This window comes from Schistocerca americana, chromosome 10 (assembly GCF_021461395.2).
Source record: "Schistocerca americana isolate TAMUIC-IGC-003095 chromosome 10, iqSchAmer2.1, whole genome shotgun sequence".
Lineage (NCBI taxonomy): Eukaryota > Metazoa > Arthropoda > Insecta > Orthoptera > Acrididae > Schistocerca > Schistocerca americana.
Window position 1 is genome coordinate 143,386,164 of NC_060128.1, and position 22,662 is coordinate 143,408,825.

Here is a 22,662-nt window from a genome sequence, read left to right on the forward strand (position 1 = left end):
TGAGGGTATTAGATTAGGAAATGAGGCACTTAAAGTAGTGAAGGAGTTTCGATATTTGGGGAGCAAAATTACTGATGATGGTCGAAGTAGAGAGGATATAAAATGTGGACTGGCAATGGGAAGGAAAGCGTTTCTGAAGAAGAGAAATTTGTTAACATCGAGTATAGATTTAAGTGTCAGGAAGTAGTTTCTGAAAGTATTTGTATGGAGTGTAGCCATGTATGGAAGTGAAACATGGACGATAAATAGTTTGGACAAGAAGTGAATAGAAGCTTTCGAAATGTGGTGCTACAGAAGAATGCTGAATATTAGATGGGTAGATCACATAACTAATGAGGAGGTGTTGAACAGGATTGGGGAGAAGAGAAGTTTGTGGCACAACTTGACTAGAAGAAGGGATCGGTTGGTAGGACACGTTCTGAGGCATCAAGGGATCATCAATTTAGTATTGGAGGGCAGCGTGGAGAGTAAAAATCGTAGTGGAAGACCAAGAGATGAGTACACCAAGCAGATTCAGAAGGTTGTAGGTTTGAGTAGGTACTGGGAGATGAAGAAGCTTGCACAGGATAGAGTAGCATGGAGAGCTGCATCAAACCAGTCTCAGTACTGAAGACCGCAACAACAACAACAATAACTGCATTTGGCACAGTAGACTCGAAAAATATTGGTCCGATGATGCGACGCTGTCATATTTGCACAGAACACGCCGGTCTTTTGTGAATGCAGGGGTTGCTCGACCAGCGCATGTGGATTTTCATTACACCACGAACGCGTGTTGTGAGAGTGTACATAGTCAGGGAGGTAGAACCACGCCTGAACCATGTGTACTGCAATATTCCTGGACTTTGAGCAATAAATTGCTGAAACCAACGGCAAAAAGTAGTACGCTTGTCTTTGTTATTGACATGCAGTTCCTCAACAATTGTAAACCTGTAAGAGTACATATCCGTTTTCTTTGCAGTTCATTCACCCCGTTTACATGGGACTCCCAAAATCAGATTTCGGAAAGCAATTTCCCAATACCTCTTTGGGAGGTCACGTAAACACTTCAAAATCGATTCTGGAGAACCGCTTCTAGTTGCCGGTTTTCCAATTCCGCAATCGATTTTCGCGCCCATGTAAACGCGACCGGTTTTGAAACGTGCTTGGGCTGTCAGGTTTCGTCTTGTTTTTTAAAAAAATTTGCTAATATGGACGTTGTGCCTTTTGGTACAATAATGGATAATTAGAAATACTAGACTAAAGCTGTTTACACCTCGCCAGAAACTATAAAGCTTTTTTCCAGGCGCCATATTTAACTGGGCTGGCAAAACCGCTGCCGTAACGTGTAAACCTTATAGCGAAAAACGGTTTCCCAAATTCGGTTTTCGTTTTTCAGATGTGTCGCATGTGAACGTTGTGTCATTGCGTACCTTGCAGTACATATCGTATGGAATGATCCTAGTAATGAATTATCTAAGTTTTATTCGTTAGTCAAAATTTTGGCTGCATGACTCATTCCCACGCTTTCAACAATCGAATGTGCGAGCGCAAACACGTCAACAATTGAGTGACCGGTGTGCATACGAGCGACAGAGTGACTGTACAGGAGTACACTAGGGCAACGTTTCGTTGGCAGTTCTTTAACCTTGGAGTCACTATTTTTCACTTGTTTGTTTATTTTGTGTTGCCGTTTAAATGGAAGAATTGACAAATCAGCAGAGGGAGTCACCTCTACCAAAAGTGAAGCTTAGCAGTTATTTGATGAGCTCAGAAGTCTTTGGTAAATACTTCAAACACGAGAAGGCATTTATGAAATCGCTCCACTTCAACAGCAACGTAAAATTATTTACTTAACAAGGAATTCAAATCGTAGCAGTGCAATCTGCCATGATAAACTTGATCAGATGGAAGAATTCACTTTAACTGCTTTTCTAAATTTTCTTAGATTAGGTTCTACTATAAATGGGTGCATTTTGTACTGCTCTCCAAAAAATGGATAACCATCGGAAAATTTCTGCTTGTGTCTGGCTGTGTGCCCAACTCCTAAAATATCGAACTGATTCGAATGATAACAAGGACTGACGATGGCTTTCTCTCAGATAGTGTGCGTACCGTGAAGCGGTAGATTGAAATTGATTGGATATTTCGAATTATTTTATATCTAAAGGACATATTTCTAGACACGAGTTCGTTGAAGAAACTTTTTCCACTAAGCCCATATATATATATGCTTCTAGGAATTATATATATATATATACACTGTACTTCACAATTCACACACACACACACACACACACACACACACACACACACACATATATATATATATATATATATATATATATATATATGAATTGTGAAGTACAGTGTATAAACGTCGTCAATAGCAATGCTGGGAGTTGGTTCAAAATGGCTCAAATGGCTCTGAGAACTATGGGACTTAACATCTATGGTCATCAGTCCCCTAGAACTTAGAACTACTTAAACCTAACTAACCTAAGGACAGCACACAATACCCAGTCATCACGAGGCAGAGAAAATCCCTGACTCCACCGGGAATCGAACCCGGGCGCGGGAAGCGAGAACGCTACCGCACGACCACGAGCTGCGGACACTGGCAGTTGTTGCAACCGTTTTGTTATATGCACATGTAGAGAGTTTGTGTAACAGAAAGAAAGCGCAGGATATTAACTGAAGTTGGAGGGAGAACCCAGTGTGAAGATCTGGTTAAAAATTTTAACATTGTGACTGTATATGCAATGTATAGATTAGTTTAAATTCAGTTTTCGTTCCATAGACGTGAAAATGAGATGACTCCCGTGGGTGCTCTTATACGTGATACTATGTATTGAGCTATTGGTTGAAAATAGACATATTATTTGCTAAAAATTTGATTCAGGATTAAATATACTGTGAAGCAGTGGTTAGAAAATCCATCTCCTTGAACAGTTTTCTACATGATTTTATTGAATTTACACAACAAATTAGTCTTATTACACGCTAAAGACGTGCCCAGTTAAACTTGTTGCCCCACGATATGATCCCATATGACATAATAGCAGGGAGGTAAGCAGAGTTTTTTTGTATTTATATCGCCTACATCTGACATAATTAACTCTGCGAATACAGTCTTGTTTAGGCGCTTCAGCAATTGTGTGGTATACTCTTCCCAATTGAATTTATTATCGATTTGTAATCTCAGTTCAAATGGTTCAAATGGCTCTGAGCACTATGGGACTTAACATCTTAGGTCATCAGTCCCCTAGAACTTAGAACTACTTAAACCTAACTAGTCTAAGGGCATCACACACATCCATGCCCGAGGCAGGATTCGAACCTGCGACCGTAGCGGTTGCGCGTTTCCAGACTGAAGCGCCTAGAACCGCTCGGCCACTTCGGCCGGCTGTAATCCCAGTAATTTAACACTGTCAGCCTCTTCTATCTGCATGTTCTACACATGCTGGAAAGAAATCTCTTGTAGGACCTGAACTGCATATAGTATGTCTTTTCAAAATTTAATGACGGTGAATTAGCTTGAAACCATTTATTAATGTCAGTGAAAATTTGATTAGCACCCATTTCTAAATCTGTACTTAACTTGCTATTTATTGTAATGTTTGTATCATCTGCAAAAATAAACTTACCATCTTGCCATGTAACAAATGAGAAGTAATTAATGTATGCGAGAAAAAAAAGCGCCCGACCCAAGATGGAACCCTGAGGTACTCAATGTGTTCCATACAACTAAAATAGTAACAGAGGGCAGAAAAATTTCTGTCAGAAATATGACATTTCTTGGTAATAACACAAGGAATATTTTCAGTTAGATTATACAAGACGCATACTGATGAAAAGCAGTCTATAATCTGTACCAGAGGAGCTAAGCACCTATTGATCTGCTGAGCTCAAAAAGTTAGAGCGAAAAATTTAAAAGACCTCAAGAAATAGCTATTTGAATGCTAAAGGATCGTGGAGTTGAGAAAAAATTAAATCTGGAACGTTGTGCTTTTTTTTCAGTGTATTTAGCTGTGTAACTTAACCATCAGTATATTTTAAACCCAGTGTTGTGCTTTTAATTTTCAGCTCATGCCCTTTCTGTCACATGTGGGAAGCTACTAAATAAAGTATATGTGTGTGTGTGTGTGTGTGTGTGTGTGAGAGAGAGAGAGAGAGAAGTAGATAGACATGAAAGATCAGTGGGTTTTTATATTTGTATTCTTTTTTAATGTTAGTGACAACTATTCATTTGGCTTTATTTTTCAAAGTGGTTTGTCCTCCCTGAATAATTCTTTAAATTCTAACATAAAGCCGTTACCCTACAGGATCATAGTGGAACGAAACAAAATTATGCAACCATAGTTAATAGGCAAACGGGCTGTAACTGTAATACCACAGGTGAGAAGTTTGCCACCTACGATTCATCTGATTGCTTGGAACTATAAGCAGTCAGTGATCAATTTCTGCAATTTGTGTGCACACATGCAATCTTCAGACAGAGCTTGCAAATCGGCAAATGACTACTTCAACACAATACGGTGTGGGGCCTATTAAATATAGAGCAAATTTTGTCACCAACATGCTCAGCCCTTGAATGGTACATCAGTCAGTTACAGCAGTGTTTATTCCTTATTTACATTATTTGGCTTCTACAACTTCCATTGATAGTGTCACCTCCCAGTGTAATGTAAATGGAGAACTCTTGTTACACTAAAGATCAGTTACACTAAAGATCAGTAAACAAAGTAAGAGCCTACGGTATATCAGACCAGCTGTGTGGCTGTATTGAAGAGGTTTTAGCAAACAGAACACAGCATGTTGTTCTCAATGGAGAAACGTCTACAGACATTAAAGTAACCTCTGGTGTGCCACAGGGGAGTGTTATGTGACCATTGATTTTCACAAAATATATAAATGACCTAGTAGACAGAGTCGGAAGTTCCATGCAGCTTTTCGCAGATGATTCTGTAGTATACAGAGAAGTTGCAGCATTAGAAAATTGCAGTGAAATGCAGGAAGATCTGCAGCGGATAGGCGCTTGGTGCAGGGAGTGGCAACCGACCCTTAACATAGACAAATGTAACGTATTGCGAATACATAGAAAGAAGGATACTTTATTTTATGATTATATGATAGCGGAACAAACACTGGTAGCAGTTATTTCTGTAAAATATCTGGGAGTATGCGTGCGGAACAATTTGAAGTGGAATGAGATTCATTGGGTGAGTCCTTAGAAAATGTAGTCCATCAACAAAGGAGGTGGCTTACAAAACACTCGTTCGACCTATACTTGAGTATTGCTCATCAGTGTGGGATCCGTACCAGGTCGGGTTGACAGAGGAGATAGAGAAGATCCAAAGAAGAATGGCGCATTTTGTCACAGGGTTATTTGGTAAGCGTGATAGCGTTATGGAGATGTTTAGCAAACTCAAGTGGCAGACTCTGCAAGAGAGGCGCTCTGCATCGCGGTGTAGCTTGCTGTCCAGGTTTTGAGAGGGTGCGTTTCTGGATGAGGTATTGAATATATTGCTTCCCCTACTTATACCTCCCGAGCAGATCATGAATGTAAAATTAGAGCGATTCGAGCGCGCATGGAGTCTTTCCGGCAGTCGTTCTTCTTGCGAACCATACGCAACTGGAACCGGAAAGGGAGGTAATGACAGTGGCATGTAAAGTGCCCTCCGCCACACACCGTTATGTGGCTTGCGGAGTATAAATGTAGATGTAGGTGTATGTTGTCACTACACATATAAAAGATTTCTGGTTTGCTGTAGGGAGATGGGGGGGGGGGGAGGAGGTGTGGTGAGAAGCGGTCTCGCTCTAATCTAATTTCAAATGTCGATCTCATTGGTCCTGCATTAGTGTTCATGAATATGCCATTTGTACAATATTTTAAACACAAATGGACAATATTTTGCATCATTTAGGACACTGTGCATTGTCACTCCAGTCTGTAAATTGCAAATACAGTCTTCAGGTCCTCTGTTTCTGTTTCTTTTATCAGTCATGTAATTCAGCTACATATAGCTACACAATGACTTAGCAATTTCATTGGTACACACTAAAAAAATGTAAATTAAAATGTCTACATTTTATTTAGAAGTTAGGAAGTTTAATCATGTATCAAGCATCTTCATGAATAACTCAAAATCAGGAGCTGGAGTCCAGTATATAGTAACTGTTACTATTAATTTCCCATGCCCTTTTGCTTCTGTAGCAGAAGCTACCAAATTTCAATTGTTGGTACAGCAAAATCTAAGAGTATCAATGTTTTTATATTAATATTCATTTTTAAAATAAGTGGTAGCACCTCCTTTCACTCAATTTTTCTCACTGGATTGTACTCCCTGAAAAACTACTAATGGTAATGCTATCTCCTTACACCATATTGTCATAACAAAAGTAAACATAATAAAACAACTACACCAAATAGCTAGAAAAAAATGTTGTAGCCCGCCAGTTATGTTCCCTCACATGGGTGGTTCATTGGACTACCTGGAAACTAGGAGTGATCAGCAGTCCATTGCTACAATCTGCAGTTTTTGGACATATGTGCAATCCAAAGATGGCTCGTGTAACCTGGTGATTGACTGCTGTGAGCTGTCACTAGTTTGTGAGACCCTTTAGTTACAGAGCTAACTCCAACCTTGGATGACACTACAAATCACTCAGTTCCTACAGTTTCTGCTCTGTATTTACATTATTTATACATCACCATACATTGTAACAGAAGGCCTCGTTGCTACACTGCAGATTTTATGTGTCAGCACAACAGAGATACAAGATATCTAGTTTGCTGGATAAGGAGATGGGGGCCGAAGACCAATATCATTCAAATACAATTTCAAATGTTGACATTATTATTGCTGCATTAATGTATGTATTGTGCTCTTTAACAACATATTAGCCTCAAATAAACAGTGTTTTGCATAATTCAGAGTAGTGTACATTTTTACCTTATTCACGGGCCTCAGATGTTGTGCATTGTGCTTATCTTAAAGGTTCAGCAGTGCAATAATTGCATATTTTCCAACATGTATATTTGTTTGCTATTGTATTAGTTTTTTTTAGGAATAATAAACTCTGTTCTTCTGAAAGCAGAGGATATGCTGTTAACATATGCATTTTGCTTGGTGATCTATATTGATGTTACTGCTCTGTTATAACTCAGTAACTAACACACTTATGTCTCTCTTTGCATGATTCTCTTGAAGGCATTTGTGAAGCAGCTTTTCACTGGCAAGATGTTTAATAATTTCATCTCATAGGTTAAACTCTTTCTCAACGTCTGTGCCTAGCTGTGTCTATTTCTCAATTTCATTTTATTGCCTAGATCCCTATTTCTGTTCTTGTGTTCTCAGGTAGTGCCCAGGGGTGTTTTTTTACTGTCTTATTCTTGTCATGATATTGGATACATTAGTGCACACAATAGGCAATAGGGAATTAAAAAAATGTTTACAGGTAGTTAAATATCAGTTTTACAGATTTTAAGGGTTCAACCATATTTATAACAGTCTATTATATGTGTACATAGTAATCAGTTAACATGTTCATAATGAGGAAGGATGCAGTTGAGTAAAGGCACAGATGAAAGCATGTAAAATCAGTATGACTACCCGTAATTCTGTGAAGTAATCTCTCTTGATCAATATTTCTTATTTACTGGTGTTAGTCTCCAGTTATATCTATCCACATGAACCCCAGGAAAAATATCACCTGTGTTCTTTACAATGCAGTTATACTGTATAATGCTAAATTATCTCCTGTTCAGTGAAATTAATTAGTTGCTGATTCTTCAACTAATATTGTGGAATTTTTCACTAGAGCAATCCACTTTTCATTTCAGCTCCAAAGCATTACTGTCCACATGTAATTATTGGTATTGTTATGGTAATGAATTTATGACTTTTTTTTCTTTTTAATGCAGCATTTGGAAATGCTAAAACGTATAGGAATGATAACTCTTCGAGATTCGTAAGTATTGATTAACAATAAAATACAGTAATATAATTGGTACTATTGAGGCTCTTTGCTCAGTTGTTACTGAGTGGAATATTAAAATTACTGTGGATATTAGAATATGAATTCATCAGACCTGTGGAGTAATAACTAAACTTTATGGTCATAAGAAACTTTCTGCCGAAGCTCATGTTTAACAGATGAACTGAAGTGAAAAGGCTGGGAACTAATGGAATAGTCAATAAGGTAGCCACAGATGTGAAGTAGGCCCTGATATTAAATTTCAGACATCCATGACACAGTTCTATCACTTTCTGCTTGAATGATAGTAACTTTCACTTAATTTTGAAATATATAATGTAAAGTAATTAGGCAATGAAGCCCCAGTAATTGTTTCAGAGAAAATTTATTTCATTTATTTTTAACATGAGATTTAATAGTCAGTATTGGTGTATAATTTTTAATTAATTACATAATTCAGAGAAGAAATTTTTAACTCATACTATTTTTATGAAAGAATTTTGTGACCAGTTTTATACTTACATCTGTTTCCTTTATGTATTTTTTAGGGTAAATATCTTGACATAGAGTTTGACTACAAAGGTGATCCTCTTGGAGGGACCATTACAAACTGTAAGTACATCCATGTCTTCCAAAATCTAGCTTGTTTGTTACAAACAATTGTTTTTTCCTAATTTCACTAAAATTTGTTTTGTTTTCCTTTTTAGACCTCTTGGAAAAGGTGAGTTTAAAATTTAATTTTTTCCATTGCATGGCATTACTATGTCAGATACACAATCAGCAAATTTACTTTAGTTTTCAGCCACTGTAGTCCAGATAATTATAAATTGTAAATACTTCAACACATATTTTGCTTTTTCGATAAATAGAGGAGAAAAACAAGAACTGTCTTTAAGATTTTTTGTTATGTTGAGTGTTTATTTATCATGTACTTCAAGAAGTAAATTATTTGTGTAGACAGTTACTTTAATGTTCTATAGATCATTTCTTTGATATAGCAATGTGGAGCTTGACATGAAAAATAAAGTATGAAGTTAGCATGTAAGAATTTCCTCCAGATATGCTACTAGGATCTTGTGGAAAAAATATTCGGTGGATCAGGAATAATCCCTGGTAGCAAAAAAATTTATTTTGCTCAAATAACATCAATTTTATGCTTCAGTGTCTCTTTTCTATCTCCCACTACACAGTTCAGTAATCATACCATTGTCATCATGTTCATTATAATCTGTTTTATCGTACAGACTGACTTGGGTCACACCTATGTGCACAGATGCAATCCATAATTTAAAACTGAATGAGGCCCAGGTAAAGGTAAAGGTATGTGAACTGGTATTGTATCGTTATTTGACCATTTCACAACTCCCAAATGAAGGACAAAAGGCATTCGTGGCATTGAGAAACAGCTGAAAGAGTTGAAAACAAATAAATCACTACATCTGGATAGAATCTCGATTAGGCTTTGTAGAGGGTACTTTTCCACATTGTTCCCTCACTTAGCTTGCATTTATCATAAATGTCTTGCCCAGTGCAAAGCCCCAAGTGACAGGGAAAAAGCACAGGTAACTCCTGTGTGCAAGAAGTGCAAAAGAAGGGAACTGCAAAATTACAAACCAATATGCTTAATGTCAGTTTGCAGCATAATTCTTGAGCTTATTCTAGATTCAGATTTATTTGAGAGAGAATATCTTATATGCACAAATCAATACAGATCTAAAAAGCGTTGCTCATACAAAACCCAACTACCCTTTTTCTTTTGCAATATTTTGTGAACAAGGGACAACAGACAGATTCCATATTCCTAGGTTTTCAGAAAGCATTTGACACAGTGCCCCACTGCAGATTGTCATTGAAGTCCTAGGGGGTGGAATGGTGGTTCCCAGATATGTGAATGGCTCAAAGACTTTTAAGTAAAAGACCCCACTAGATTGTCTTGGACAGTGATTGTTCGTCAGAGTCAGGGGCATCACCAGGAGTGCCCCAGAGAAGTGTGATAGGATCACTTTTGTTTTCTGTATATATGTAAATGATCTGTTGGATAGTGAGACCAGCAATCTGTGCCTGTTTGCTTAAGACAGTGTAGTGTACAGGGAAGTGTCATCACCGAATGACTGTAGTAGAATATGGATAACTTAGAATTCATATTTGATGTGATGAATGGCAACTTGCTCTAAATGCAGAAAACTTTAATGCAGTACATATAAGTAGAAAAACCAATCCCATAATGTTGGAATACAATATTAGAGGTGTACTGCTTGACGCCACCGTGTCAATCAACTATTTAGATGTTACATAGTTGTGTAACTAGGGCCTCCCATCGGGTAGACCGTTCGCACGGTGCAAGTCTTTTGATTTGACGTCACTTTGGCGACTTGAGCATCGATGGGGATGAAATGGTGATGATTAGGACAACACAACACCCATTCCCTGAGTGGAGGAAATCTCCGACCCAGCCTGAATCGAACCCGGGTCCTTAAGATTGACATTCTGTCGCGCTGACCACTCAGCTACTGGGGATGGACATGTAACATAGTAAAGTGATATGACATGGAATGAGCACTCTGTCGTAAGAAAGGTGAATTGTTGATTTTGGTTTATTGGGAGAATTCCAGGAAAGTGTAGTTCATCTATAAAGGAGATCACATGTAGAAAAAAAAACTTGTGTGAGCTATAGTTTATTACTCCCTGAGTGTTTGGGATGCCCACTAGGTCGGATTATAGGAAGACATCAAAACAATTCAGAGGCAAGTTGATAGATTTGTTAGTGGTAGGTTTGATTAACACTTGAATACTGTCTAAATGCTTCATGAACTCAAATGGGTATTCCTGGAGGGAAGATGATGATCTTTTCATGAAACACTATTGAGAAACATAGTTTACAGAACTTTCAAGCAGAAAAATTCGGATTTAAAATGCGTAACACTGATGAACATATAGCTGAATGAAAGCTCAATAATCCAATACCAGGTGTACCGGTATGAAATGAGTGTTTTTTTTTTTTTGTTTTTTTGTTTTTTTTTTTGTGAAAATGAAACACTAATTTTGAATTGAAAAGTAAAAACATTTTATTCAAAGTACTGACCATTGCTTTCTATACATTTTGACCACCTTTCTGACAATTTGTGAACACCACGCCAATAGAAATATTCGTCTTTTGAAGCAAACCAATCAGACACCCAATTTTCGACTTCTTCGTAGGAATCGAAGTGTTCCTCAGCCAATGCGTGTCCCATTGATGAAAACAAATGGTAGTCAGAAGGGGTCAAGTCTGGTGAATACGGTGGGTGGGGTAGCAGCTCCCAGCCAAGTGCTTTGATTGTATCCTGAACCATTACTGATTTGTGTGAAGGTGCATTGTCGTGTAAAAAAATTACTTTGCCATGTCTTCTGGCCCATTCTGGTCTTTTTTCGATCAATGCATAGTTCAAATTGATCATTTGTTGTCTGTAGCGATTAGTATTCACAGTTTCACCGGGTTTTAAAATCTCATGATACACCACACCTTTCTGATCTCACCAAACACAGAGCATTGTCTTCTTGCCATATCTATCTGGTTTTGCAGTCAATGGTTGTCCCACATTAATCCATGATTTTTCCCATTTAGGATTCTTAAAATAAATCCATTTTTCATTGCCAATAACAATTTGATGCAAAATTGATTTTCTTTCTTGTCTTTGAAGCAAAATTTGACAAATGGTTTTTTGGTTTTCCATGTGTCTTTCATTCAATTCATGTGGCTCCCATTTTCCACACTTTGGGATCTTTCCTATACCTTTCAAACGGTCAGAAATTGTTTGTTGTGCAACATTTAGCATTGCTGCCATTTGCTTCTGACTCAAAGTATCGCCTTCATCCAATATTGCTTGCAATTCGGCATCTTCGAACTTTTTTGGTGGTCTTCCATGTTCTTCATTTCTTACATCAAAATCATTATTTCTGAACCGTTGAAACCATCTTTTGCATGTTGCTTCTGATAGAGCATGATCACCATATGCCTTGACAAGCTTTCGATGCGACTCTGCAGCACTTTTTTTTCAAATGAAAACAAAAAATTAATGCTTTCTGCAAATCATAACTTTCTGGTACAAAATTCGACATTGTTAACACGATGAAAACATTTGATGTTGTTTGTTCCGTGACTTGATGTATACTAAATATCTTTGACAGATGCTATACAAACCAAAAAAAAAAAAAAAAAAAAAAAAAAAAAAAAAAAAAAAAAAAAAAAAAAAAAAAAAAAAAAAATTAAGGCTCGTTCACAACAAATGTTCCCTATCGACACATTTGTATCTTAACGCTCGTTTCATACCAGTGCACCTGGTACGTCTGTCTGCAACTTGACATGTCTTTTTTACGCTGAGTAGGTCTCTGTCTTTCCTACATTATTTATTGAAGTCATTGTAGATTATGACAGTCTGCAAGGACAGTCTACAAGGACTTCAATAAATACAGCTATAGTGGATTAAAGAGCTTTTATTCAGCTATATATTCACCCGTTTTATCAAGTTTAACATCAAGATTTTACTGCCTGAAACTTCTATAAACTATGTATAAGTATTTCAACTGTAGTTGCTCTTGGTTTGAAATTATCTAGTATTGAGAAAGTTTAGACAAATGGCATTTGTGACAACTGCAGAATAGTTCTACTGCCAACAGTGTGCATTTTGTATAACAACCATGGGGATGTAGAAATCTAGTGGATGTACATTTAGAGTGATTGAAGCAGGACAATTTTTTCTGTCATAAGGCCAAAATGGTTCTACAGTTATTTTAGAGGCACAATAGTGAACTCATGTTGACGTTTTAGCCACCAAATTCACCTGATCTGAACCCATTGGAACAAACCTCGCGTGCTGTCAGGAGCCACCTCTGCAGCCACAAATTGATGGCCCATAATTTATGGGAACTGACTGACCTTTGCATAGATGGTCTGGTGCCACATACCTCTGGAAAACTACTGATTTCTTGTCAAATCCACGCCACCCAGAATTTCTGCCATATTACATTTCAGAGGTCGCCCGACTCCCTGTTGAGCATGTTGTTCATAATGTTTTGGTTTCTCAATGTATGTTATGAGTGTTTATATAAAATTCTGGATCAAAAATAGGAGTAGTTTGCAATTTCAGTTGAGTCTTGGAGTTAACATTACTGATTATTACACAGTAAATACTTTAGGATTAAAGGAGGCCACACACCAAAAGGAACAAAACTTGCTTACCACACACACACACACACACACACACACACACACACACACACCTATGCCCCTACATAGTGCCAGCTATACTGTAGCTCTTCAAAGTATAAAATCCAAAAGAAAGAAATTTTTCTTCCTATTGTGTGTGCCTATTGACGACTCAAGGTTTCTGCTTTTTGGTGAGAACTCTCCTTTAATCCTGAAGTACGAAGGTTGACTGTGAAGTAATGCCTCCACCTTCATAACTCTTCAACAGTTGGCAGCATTGGTATGTGGCAGGTACTGGCTTGTTTCGCAGCCTCTTCTCCACAGCTCCAGTTGGTGGGAAGCCTGAGCAGTGAACAGTTGTGTTGTTACAGTGTAAAGTATGGAACGGTGCGCAGATGGTCAGCCAGTGTGATTTAAGCAATGTGCAGTCATTGAATTCTTGACAGGAGAATGTGTCATTCCAAGGGAGATTCATCAAAGAATGAAAGCAGTGTGTGGTGATTGTGTTGATGTGAGTACTGTGCATTGTTTGGCGAAAGCAAAGAGTTGGACGTCCTGTGACAGCAACCACTGTGTTTCACAAGCAAAATGTTGACAGATTGATTCAGGATGATCCTCCTATCACTCAGAGAGCAATTGCAAACACAATTGGTATTTCACAAGAATGTGTGGGGCACATTATTGCTTTGCATGGCTATTGGAAGATCTGTGCATGATGGTTACCCCGGATGCTGACTCCTGAAATGAAAGTGCACAGACTTGAAATTTGCCAGGAACTCCTCTCACATTACGAGAATGAAGATGCACAGTACTCACATCAACACAACCACCATAAACTGCTTTCATTCTCTGATGAATCTCCTTTGGGTGACACCTTCTGCTGTCAAGAATTCAATGACTGCACGTTGTTTAAATCGCATTGACTGACCGTCTGCGCGCAGTTCCATACATTACACTATAACAACACAACCGTTCAGTGATAAGGTTTCCCACCAACTGGAGCTGTAGAGAAGAGGCTACAGAACAAGCGAGTACCTGCCACAAACCAATGCTACCAACTGTTGAAGAGTTACAAAGGTGGAGGCATTACTTTTCAGTCAATCCTCTATTTATATCCTCCAAGGACTTACCTCAACATTTATACTCACTATTACACAGTTGGTTAACATTCAGTTGCATATAATCACTTTTTCTGAGGAAGCTCACTTCTCTTCAGTACGTAAATCACTGAATCAAAAGAATAATTTCAAAAATAATGTTGTAGGTTCTCTTGTCACCGGCATGAGAAATAAAAGTCATTAGATTAATAACAAAATTGGTTCAAATGGCTCTGAGCACTATGGGACTCGACTGCTGAGGTCATCAGTCCCCTAGAACTTAGAACTAGTTAAACCTAACTAACCTAAGGACATCACAAACATCCATGCCCGAGGCAGGATTCGAACCTGCGACCGTAGCGGTCTTGCGGTTCCAGACTGCAGCGCCTTTAACCGCACGGCCACTTCGGCCGGCGATTAATAACAGGGATGATATCAGTAATGTGTTGCTTCAATTTAAACTACTGTCAGTTAATACTTTATCCATTGCTGGGCAACAAAGAGAATGTATTCTTGTATTCGTAGTTGCAACAAACAGTAAATAAAATTCTTTACTCATGTAACAGTATACTCAGACTCCTCAATAAACAACAGTTTCTGTTTAAAATGTTCTGTCATACTTCTCCTGACTTCTTTGTTTGTAAAAGATAAACTATGTCATTCAGTAAAAAATAATCTTTGTACTCACAGATAACATTTAACACCACATAATTTATTATCAAAAATATTTTTATTAATCACACTGAAATTAACCAGGCAGTGAGTCATTATTAACTAACTGTTGAAATGATCCAACAGAACAAGAAATTATTACGCATTCGTCTTAATAATAGTTATTCTGATGCTTTGGCACTGATGGGAGATTACAGGGCTGCTTTTCTGTGGAGCCATGGTATTCAACACATTACAGCTGGCCATCAGCCACTTGTGTGCTTGACTCGGTCTTGTGTTCTCCCAGCTGTCTGCAGTTACATGAAAATAAAAACACAATTTTTGTTCTTACATAGTAAACATATATCATTCCAGTACAACTTGTAGTAATATGTAATACATAATATATAACACATACAGGGCTATTACAAATGATTGAAGCGATTTCATAAATTCACTGTAGCTCCATTCATTGACATATGGTTACGACACACTACAGATACGTAGAAAAACTCATAAAGTTTTGTTCGGCTGAAGCCGCACTTCAGGTTTCTGCTGCCAGAGCGCTCGAGAGCGCAGTGAGACAAAATGGCGACAGGAGCCGAGAAAGCGTATGTCGTGCTTGAAATGCACTCACATCAGTCAGTCATGACAGTGCAACGACACTTCAGGACGAAGTTCAATAAAGATCCACCAACTGCTAACTCCATTCGGCGATGGTATGCACAGTTTAAAGCTTCTGGATGCCTCTGTAAGGGGAAATCAACGGGTCGGCCTGCAGTGAGCGAAGAAACGGTTGAACGCATGCGGGCAAGTTTCACGCATAGTGATGTGAAAGATTCAGTGTTTAAACCTCCTCTACCAAGAAACGTGCCAGAACTGCGAGCTCACATCAACAATGCTTTCGAACTCATTGATGGGGACATGCTGCACCGAGTGTGGGAGGAACTTGATTATCGGCTTGATGTCTGCCGAATCACTAAAGGGGCACATATCGAACATTTGTGAATGCCTAAAAAAACTTTTTGAGTTTTTGTATGTGTGTGCAAAGCATTGTGAAAATATCTCAAATAATAAAGTTATTGTAGAGCTGTGAAATCGCTTCAATCATTTGTAATAACCCTGTACATTTGGACACCTGTTGCAAGTAGTGTGTGTCAGAAATAAGTTTCTGATACTACAATAGCCATATTTAATCTTGAACTATATTAGTATTTCAGAAATTTAATTATTGATACTTTCATTAGCACCTTTTAATACATTCTTTCTTTGCAGTCGCGCGTCACGAGTCATGCTCCTGGAGAGCGAAACTTCCATATTTTCTATCAGCTACTTACGGGAGCTGACATTCACCTGCTCAGTAAGTACTTCTGTTTTGTTTACATGGTTCTCATTTGCAACTCTTGTATCCTTAGTGGAGAAATTTGTAGTTATGTGGTATATGCTTCTTGGGTGCTTGCCCATTTAATTTTTGTACAAGGTCTGGAGCATTTTAAGCTACCATTATGTGGGATGTACGCTGCAGAAACAAGAAAAGAAAAAGGTTAGAAGCAACAGAGATAGAGATTAACCACAAAAACACCCTGGAATGAAAGAAAAATCTAGTGAATGAATACAAAAAGTAAATTAAAGAGAGAAGGACACTGATTAACTTGGTAAAAGGAAAACTAAATTAGTTGGACACATCATTCAACACAGCAGCTTCATGAAAAACATCTTAGAAGGTAAAATCCTGTGAAAAAAAGTCAAGGGGTAGGCCGAAAACATCCACATTAGGAAGTGTTCCCGGTGGAACGAACTGTGGCAACTACAACCAGATGGTAATGATGTCAAAGGATAGAGAAGGAGGCTACGTTACCCAGACATTGCCTTTAGTGTCTGGTGATGACACCAAAGCATACTGGGTGTTAAAAAAAAGTGTTGAACATTTCCAGAGGCGGTAATAAAGAAACATGTAGAGTCAACATGAGCTCTGAAACACATATCTTCAATAGAAGATTCACAGTACCAAAGATGAACAAGTGCTAATGGCTCTTTAGGTATGCTCTTTTGAGCCCATATTTACTGGACATTTTTTCCTTGTTTTTGTCCATACTATCACTTCTAAAAATATGGAAAGCAAGGAGCTTGCAGTGGAAGAGATGTGTTTCACAATATTGAAGATGAACAAGTTCTTCTAGCTCTTAAGGTATGCATTTAAGGGCCCATATCTAGGCCTACCAGACACTTTTCCTTGTTTTATGAGTACTCCTACCTCTCAAAATATTCAACAGCTTTTTTTTAAATTTTTTGTTTATTTATTTATTTATTTTTATCACTCTGTATAAGAGTATGCATGGTATGTCAGTTGTAACTGTTCCAAGGAGAGTAAAGATTGAAGTGAAGTGTTGATGGGTGAGTCAGGCTTGTCATGTGTCATTGAGGTATCTGAAAATATCCCAGAAAAGGCCAAAAATACTTTTAAAAAACTTGAATCTTTGTTCTATCATAATAAATGTAACTAAAACCAAAATGATGCAATTTGAAGCTAAATCAGTAGAAAGGAGTGAAATAAAGATAACTTGCAATGATCAGGATATCACAGAAGCAAACCACGTGAAGTTCTTAGGCCTAAATCTTGACAAAAATTTAAATTGGAAGGTACAGATTACTTAGCAAATAAATTGAACAACTTAGCATTTGATATGTGTATTTTGTCAGGTGCCACAAACATGGATACCAGAAAAATATTTTATCACTGCTACTTTGAGTCAGTTATTCGTTATGGCATAATCTTCTGGGGAAGTTCAGCAAATGTCACTAGGCTCCTAGTATTACAAAAGAAAGTAATTAGAAACATGTGTGTTGCAAAAAAAAAAAAAATGGGAATCCTGTCGACCACTGTTAAAAAATTTGAAAATACTATCTAGCCCCTTTACGTATATGAGATGGTGGTGTTCCTATGTAGAAATCAACATACACTAGACACTTTCCGTTTTGACCACAACTACAGCACTCGCCACAGAGATAGCTTCAAACTTCCAACACATCGTTTAAAACTTTATGCCCAAACGCCAGAGTTAATGGGGTTAAAAATTTTCAATAAAATAAAAGGCAGTAATATATTTAAAATGGAGATTGGTTCACTGAAAATATTGCTCTTTACTCTTCTGGTGGAAAAGTGTTATTATTCTGTCGATGAATTCATTGAGGACAGCTTCACAATCTGAACACAGGGATTGTATTACATGTATTATTTTATGTACATGTGTAGCTGTAACTTAGAAATGTAAAATATAATGAAAACTTTTGTATTTCTCTTAAAGTGAAAAAAGTTTCTTTTGTAAACCTTGACAGGTCTCCTGTACATCAAATCAAATTATTTGAAAATTGTATGTAATGAGATGAATAAACCACATATCACATAACACATTGTGCATACATGTGCGTCCTTTAGAGGTCACAAATGAAAAACAAACCCCAGATACATAGTAAGCAATACGTATTATTGCAGATTCTTAGCAACTGACTCACTGATGAACTTATTGTTGGATTATCATTTTTGTATCAAATGTCTCTAAACTTTAGGTCACTTTAAATCCCAACTAACCTCAAATAAAAAATTCAGAGAGAAAAGAGACTCTCATGGACATGGATACCAGAAAAATATTTTATCACTGCTACTTTGAGTCAGTTATTTGTTATTGCATAATCTTCTGGGGAAGTTCAGCAAATGTCACTAGGCTCCTAGTATTACTCTGTGCAATTGGTCACTGTGCTCACCCATACAGCTCCCTCCCTGTTCCCATTCCAGCACTACACAGCCGCAATTTCATTGCCACACCCAGTCTTTTAATTTATTTTTATTTCTCTCCTTTCCTGCCCCCCACCCCCACCTCCCTCCCCACCTTCTCTCCGTCTAAACTGCAGTGCAATTTTGGGTGCAATTATCTTGAGGGGACATAATTATTTGCTCAGTATGGCAGCAGCTGTTAAATTCAGATAAAATACACAGTGCTGTCCTTCTTCTGTAAGGAGATGCAGTAGTACAAAGATTACTGGGTTTTGATGATTGAGGATGAGGCAGGATGTGGAAAGGATGCTGTTTGTTCTCTAAGTCTCAGCAGCCCTTGCACTGCTGACACCAGTAACTGATATTAGCCCTATTTTTTGAGGTCGGATGCTCATCAGTGTGTGGTCACTCTGAGGTCAGGAAATCTCAGAACACAGCTGCTGTGCCCAAGCTTGCTATCTTCTCTTCAAACCAACAGCAACAGAATGACAACTAAGATGCTGAAGTATTGTGCTTTTGCCATTTGTCACTTTGATTCAGATTACAGCTTGGCTGTTCATTATTTCGAGCAGAAGATAATAAATATTGTTTGGTCAGAGGAGTGAGCAACCGCTTTCACTTGACATGTGTGGCTACATCAGCTGTTGCAGTAAGATTGCACACTCTCTCTCTCTCTCTCTCTCTCTCTCTCTCTCTCTCTCTCTCTCTCTCTCTCTCTCTCTCTAACAACCTCCATCATTTGTCAGCCTGTTCACTGTGTCACCGGTTTAGCTCTCTTTCTCTCTCTCTCTCTCTCTCTCCTCTCTCTCTCTCTCTCTCTCTCTCAGGACTTCCACATGAATTCAACTCTCTGTAGGACATTAATAATCTAGTTGTCATTTAAGTTGTTTTGGTAGTTACACTGTACATGTTGGTTCCTACATTCATCGATTGCTGTACGTGTATGATAGTAATATTAACTTGTCAGTGAAGGCTGCTGTTGGTTAAAAATTTATGAAAACTGGGAGGATATATCTCATTGTTGAAGTTTAATCTGTTTTATTAGTGTTGAATCCCCCATTATCCACTTTCATCAGTCTCTTAATAAATTTAGATTGCCTGTAGGCATGGATGATGTCAGCTGCCTTCCATAGTGAAGACTAAGGTAGATACCAATTAAATCCCTGCAATATGCACAAATTTCAGCTCCAAAACACAGAGCAAGTTGCTATGTTGAGAAATTCTGTGATGGTATTAGAGAAGGAAAGTTGCTACTCACCATATAATGGAGATGCTGAGTTGCGATAGGCACATCAAAAAGATTCACACAATTATAGCTTTCGGCCATTAAGGCCTTTGTCAGCAATAGACACTCTCTCTCTCTCTCTCTCTCTCTCTCTCTCTCTCTCTCTCTCTCTCTCTCTCTCGTGCAAACGCAACTTGCACACAGGTCTGCAGTCTCAGACAACTTAAACCACACTGCGAGCAGCAGCACCAATGCATGATGGGAGTGGCGACTGGTGGGCATAAGGGGAGGATGGATGGAGAGGGGAGGGGGAGGGATAGTACGGTGGGGTTGGCAGACAGTGAATTGCTGCAGTTTAGACGGAGAGAAGGTGGGGAGGGAGGTGGGGGGGGGGGAGGGGGGTGCAGAAAGGAGAGAAATAAAAATAAATTAAAAGACTGGGTGTGGCAGTGAAATTGCGGCTGTGTAGTGCTGGAATGGGAACAGGGAGGGAGCTGTATGGGTGAGCACAGTGACCAATGAAGGTTGAGGCCAGGAGGGTTGTGGAAATGTAGGATGTATTGCAGGGAAAGTTCCCACCTGTGCAGTTCAGAAAAGCTGGTGTTGGTGCGAAGGATCCATATGGCACAGACTGTGAAGCAGTCATTGAAATGTGGGTTATGATGTTTGGCAGCAACAGGATGGTCCACTTGTTTTTTGGCCACAGCTTGTCGCTGGCTATTCTGTATTGAGGCTGGTCGGGGCAGCACAGGCAACATCTGCTGTCCAAATTACTGTCAGTGTGAAGCAGAGGTGATCCTGTTACCTTCCCAATGGCACCCTGTATTATCGTACCAGGTGCTCAGACAGCATTGTGCTGACAAATGTAAGCTGGTGAAGTTCATTCCCCTCAGCACTTCCATGCAGATGCATCCATTGTGACGGTGTATGTAGTACTGGGGGTCATCTAAAATGGTGATCTGATGACACTCCTGTGTCCCATGTAGTCATCAGGCACCATGCTGTCGGCACACCTCTCTGCTGCCACATTCAGGAAAACTGCAATAATGGTCAATGCACTGACGGTCTGCGCTGCTGTAGATATTGTTGCACTGTTTGTGTGGGTACTTGTCTTACTGAAAACATGTTCGCTATGGGTCACACCATTAAAATCCCCAACGGAAGTGTCTGATTCCACCTGTCTCCTTTGACCCCATGATGTAAAGGTGCTGTGGTGTGTGACGTCATTACGACGCGGAGTTGAGTTGGTTGTGGTTTCTTTTTTTTTTCTTTTTCTATTTTTTAGATATCGTCTTGTTGTGTTTGATGGCACTGTCTGTGTGTGTGTGTGTGTGTGTGTGTGTTTTTTAATTTATGTAGGTATGTTTGACTTTTGACTTTTTGAGGTGTTGTGGTTTTAGTTTTGCTTTTTGTAGTTTGATTTTTTGTATTAATAGTTATGGTTGACCTACATAGGTAAAGGGAAATGACCGATTCCAATTTTTGTAGTTTTATATGTAGGTATTGGTGTTTTGGTATCGTCAGCTGTGGACAAGGGAAATGTCTGATTCCAAGTTTCATAGTTTTTGCTGTTTTAGAATTGTCAGGTGCGGTTGACCTATATAGGTGAAGATTCCTCTAGGAATCCTGTAGGGATTCCTGTAGATTTTGTAATTATTGTTTTTTGTTCATCGTTTTGTGTGTTCGAGACTGTGGTGTGTAATTTTTAACTGTTGTATTTAGCTTGCCTCCCCCCCCCCCCCCCCCTCCCACACACACACACACCCCCAAAAAAAAAGAAAAGAAAAAATCCAATTTCCCATGGTTGTCACTTTAGTTTGATTGTATTTTGGAGAGAGATGTTATTGTCTTATTTATACATATTTTCGTGTATGTTGCTGTGTGTATGGAGTGACATCATAGGCGCCATATTGGAGATGCTTAGAATAGCCGTCTCTGCCGTATTGATGACGCCATGGGTCAAAGCAGACGGGTGGAATCAGACATTTCCGTAAATCCCCTGAATGGCTGAGTAAATTGTATGTGTGTCCTCTTGGAGACTAGGCATGGTGAGCCATTGAGATCGTGCATGGCACTGAGTGTGTGTCTCTCGAACCCATTGATTCTGTATTTCCTGTCAGTTGTGGAATCCAGAGCAATGCGAACAAAAGTATCATGGAACGGTAAACAACAGTTTCAGCAGACCACAACCTTCCACCTGTCGTATTCTGGCACATGCTGCACAGGCCATTCACATTAATATGACCACTGCCAGTGTTCGACATTGACTTGCTATAACCAGTCACCAATGGCAGCACTACCTGTGGAGGGCATATAAAGTTTGTCTGGGTGACATGGAAAACAGTACAGTTGTTGTTGTAAGGCAGAAATGGAATGATTTACCCAACATCTAAAAGGGCACAATCATTGGGGTTTGGGGTAAGAGTGGAAGTGTTTCCAAAATGTCTATGCCTGCAAACTATTCACATGCCTCCATGGCAAAATGGTATTGTCCAAAACTGGTGCCAAAGCAACAGTGGGGCAGCAAAGGCCATAGATGACAGGGATGGATGATGGCTGTGGAGATGTGTATGGGTGAATAGACATGCAAGTGTTGAACAACTGACCACCCAGATGAACCGAGGGGCTACCGACAGTGTCTCCTCAGTGACCATTCAGTGAACACTGCCACATTTGGGCCTCCACTGCAGGCACCTGGTTCATGCACCTATGCTGAATGCTCTTCACCAGTGACAAAGGCTGGAATTTGCATGCCAATACTGCAACTGGGGAT

At 38.9% G+C, this 22,662-nt stretch overlaps 1 protein-coding gene across 1 annotated transcript in view; it reads left to right on the forward strand.

Moving 5' to 3' along the window:
• LOC124552612 (unconventional myosin-Ia) overlaps nucleotides 1-22,662 on the forward strand; it is a 730,641-nt gene that overhangs the window by 478,872 nt on the left and 229,107 nt on the right. Inside the window, exons 6-9 of the mRNA XM_047126936.1 lie at nucleotides 7,907-7,953; nucleotides 8,508-8,571; nucleotides 8,667-8,680; nucleotides 16,168-16,252. Coding sequence (XP_046982892.1) covers nucleotides 7,907-7,953; nucleotides 8,508-8,571; nucleotides 8,667-8,680; nucleotides 16,168-16,252 — 210 coding nt within the window. The remainder of the gene's footprint in view (nucleotides 1-7,906; nucleotides 7,954-8,507; nucleotides 8,572-8,666; nucleotides 8,681-16,167; nucleotides 16,253-22,662) is intronic.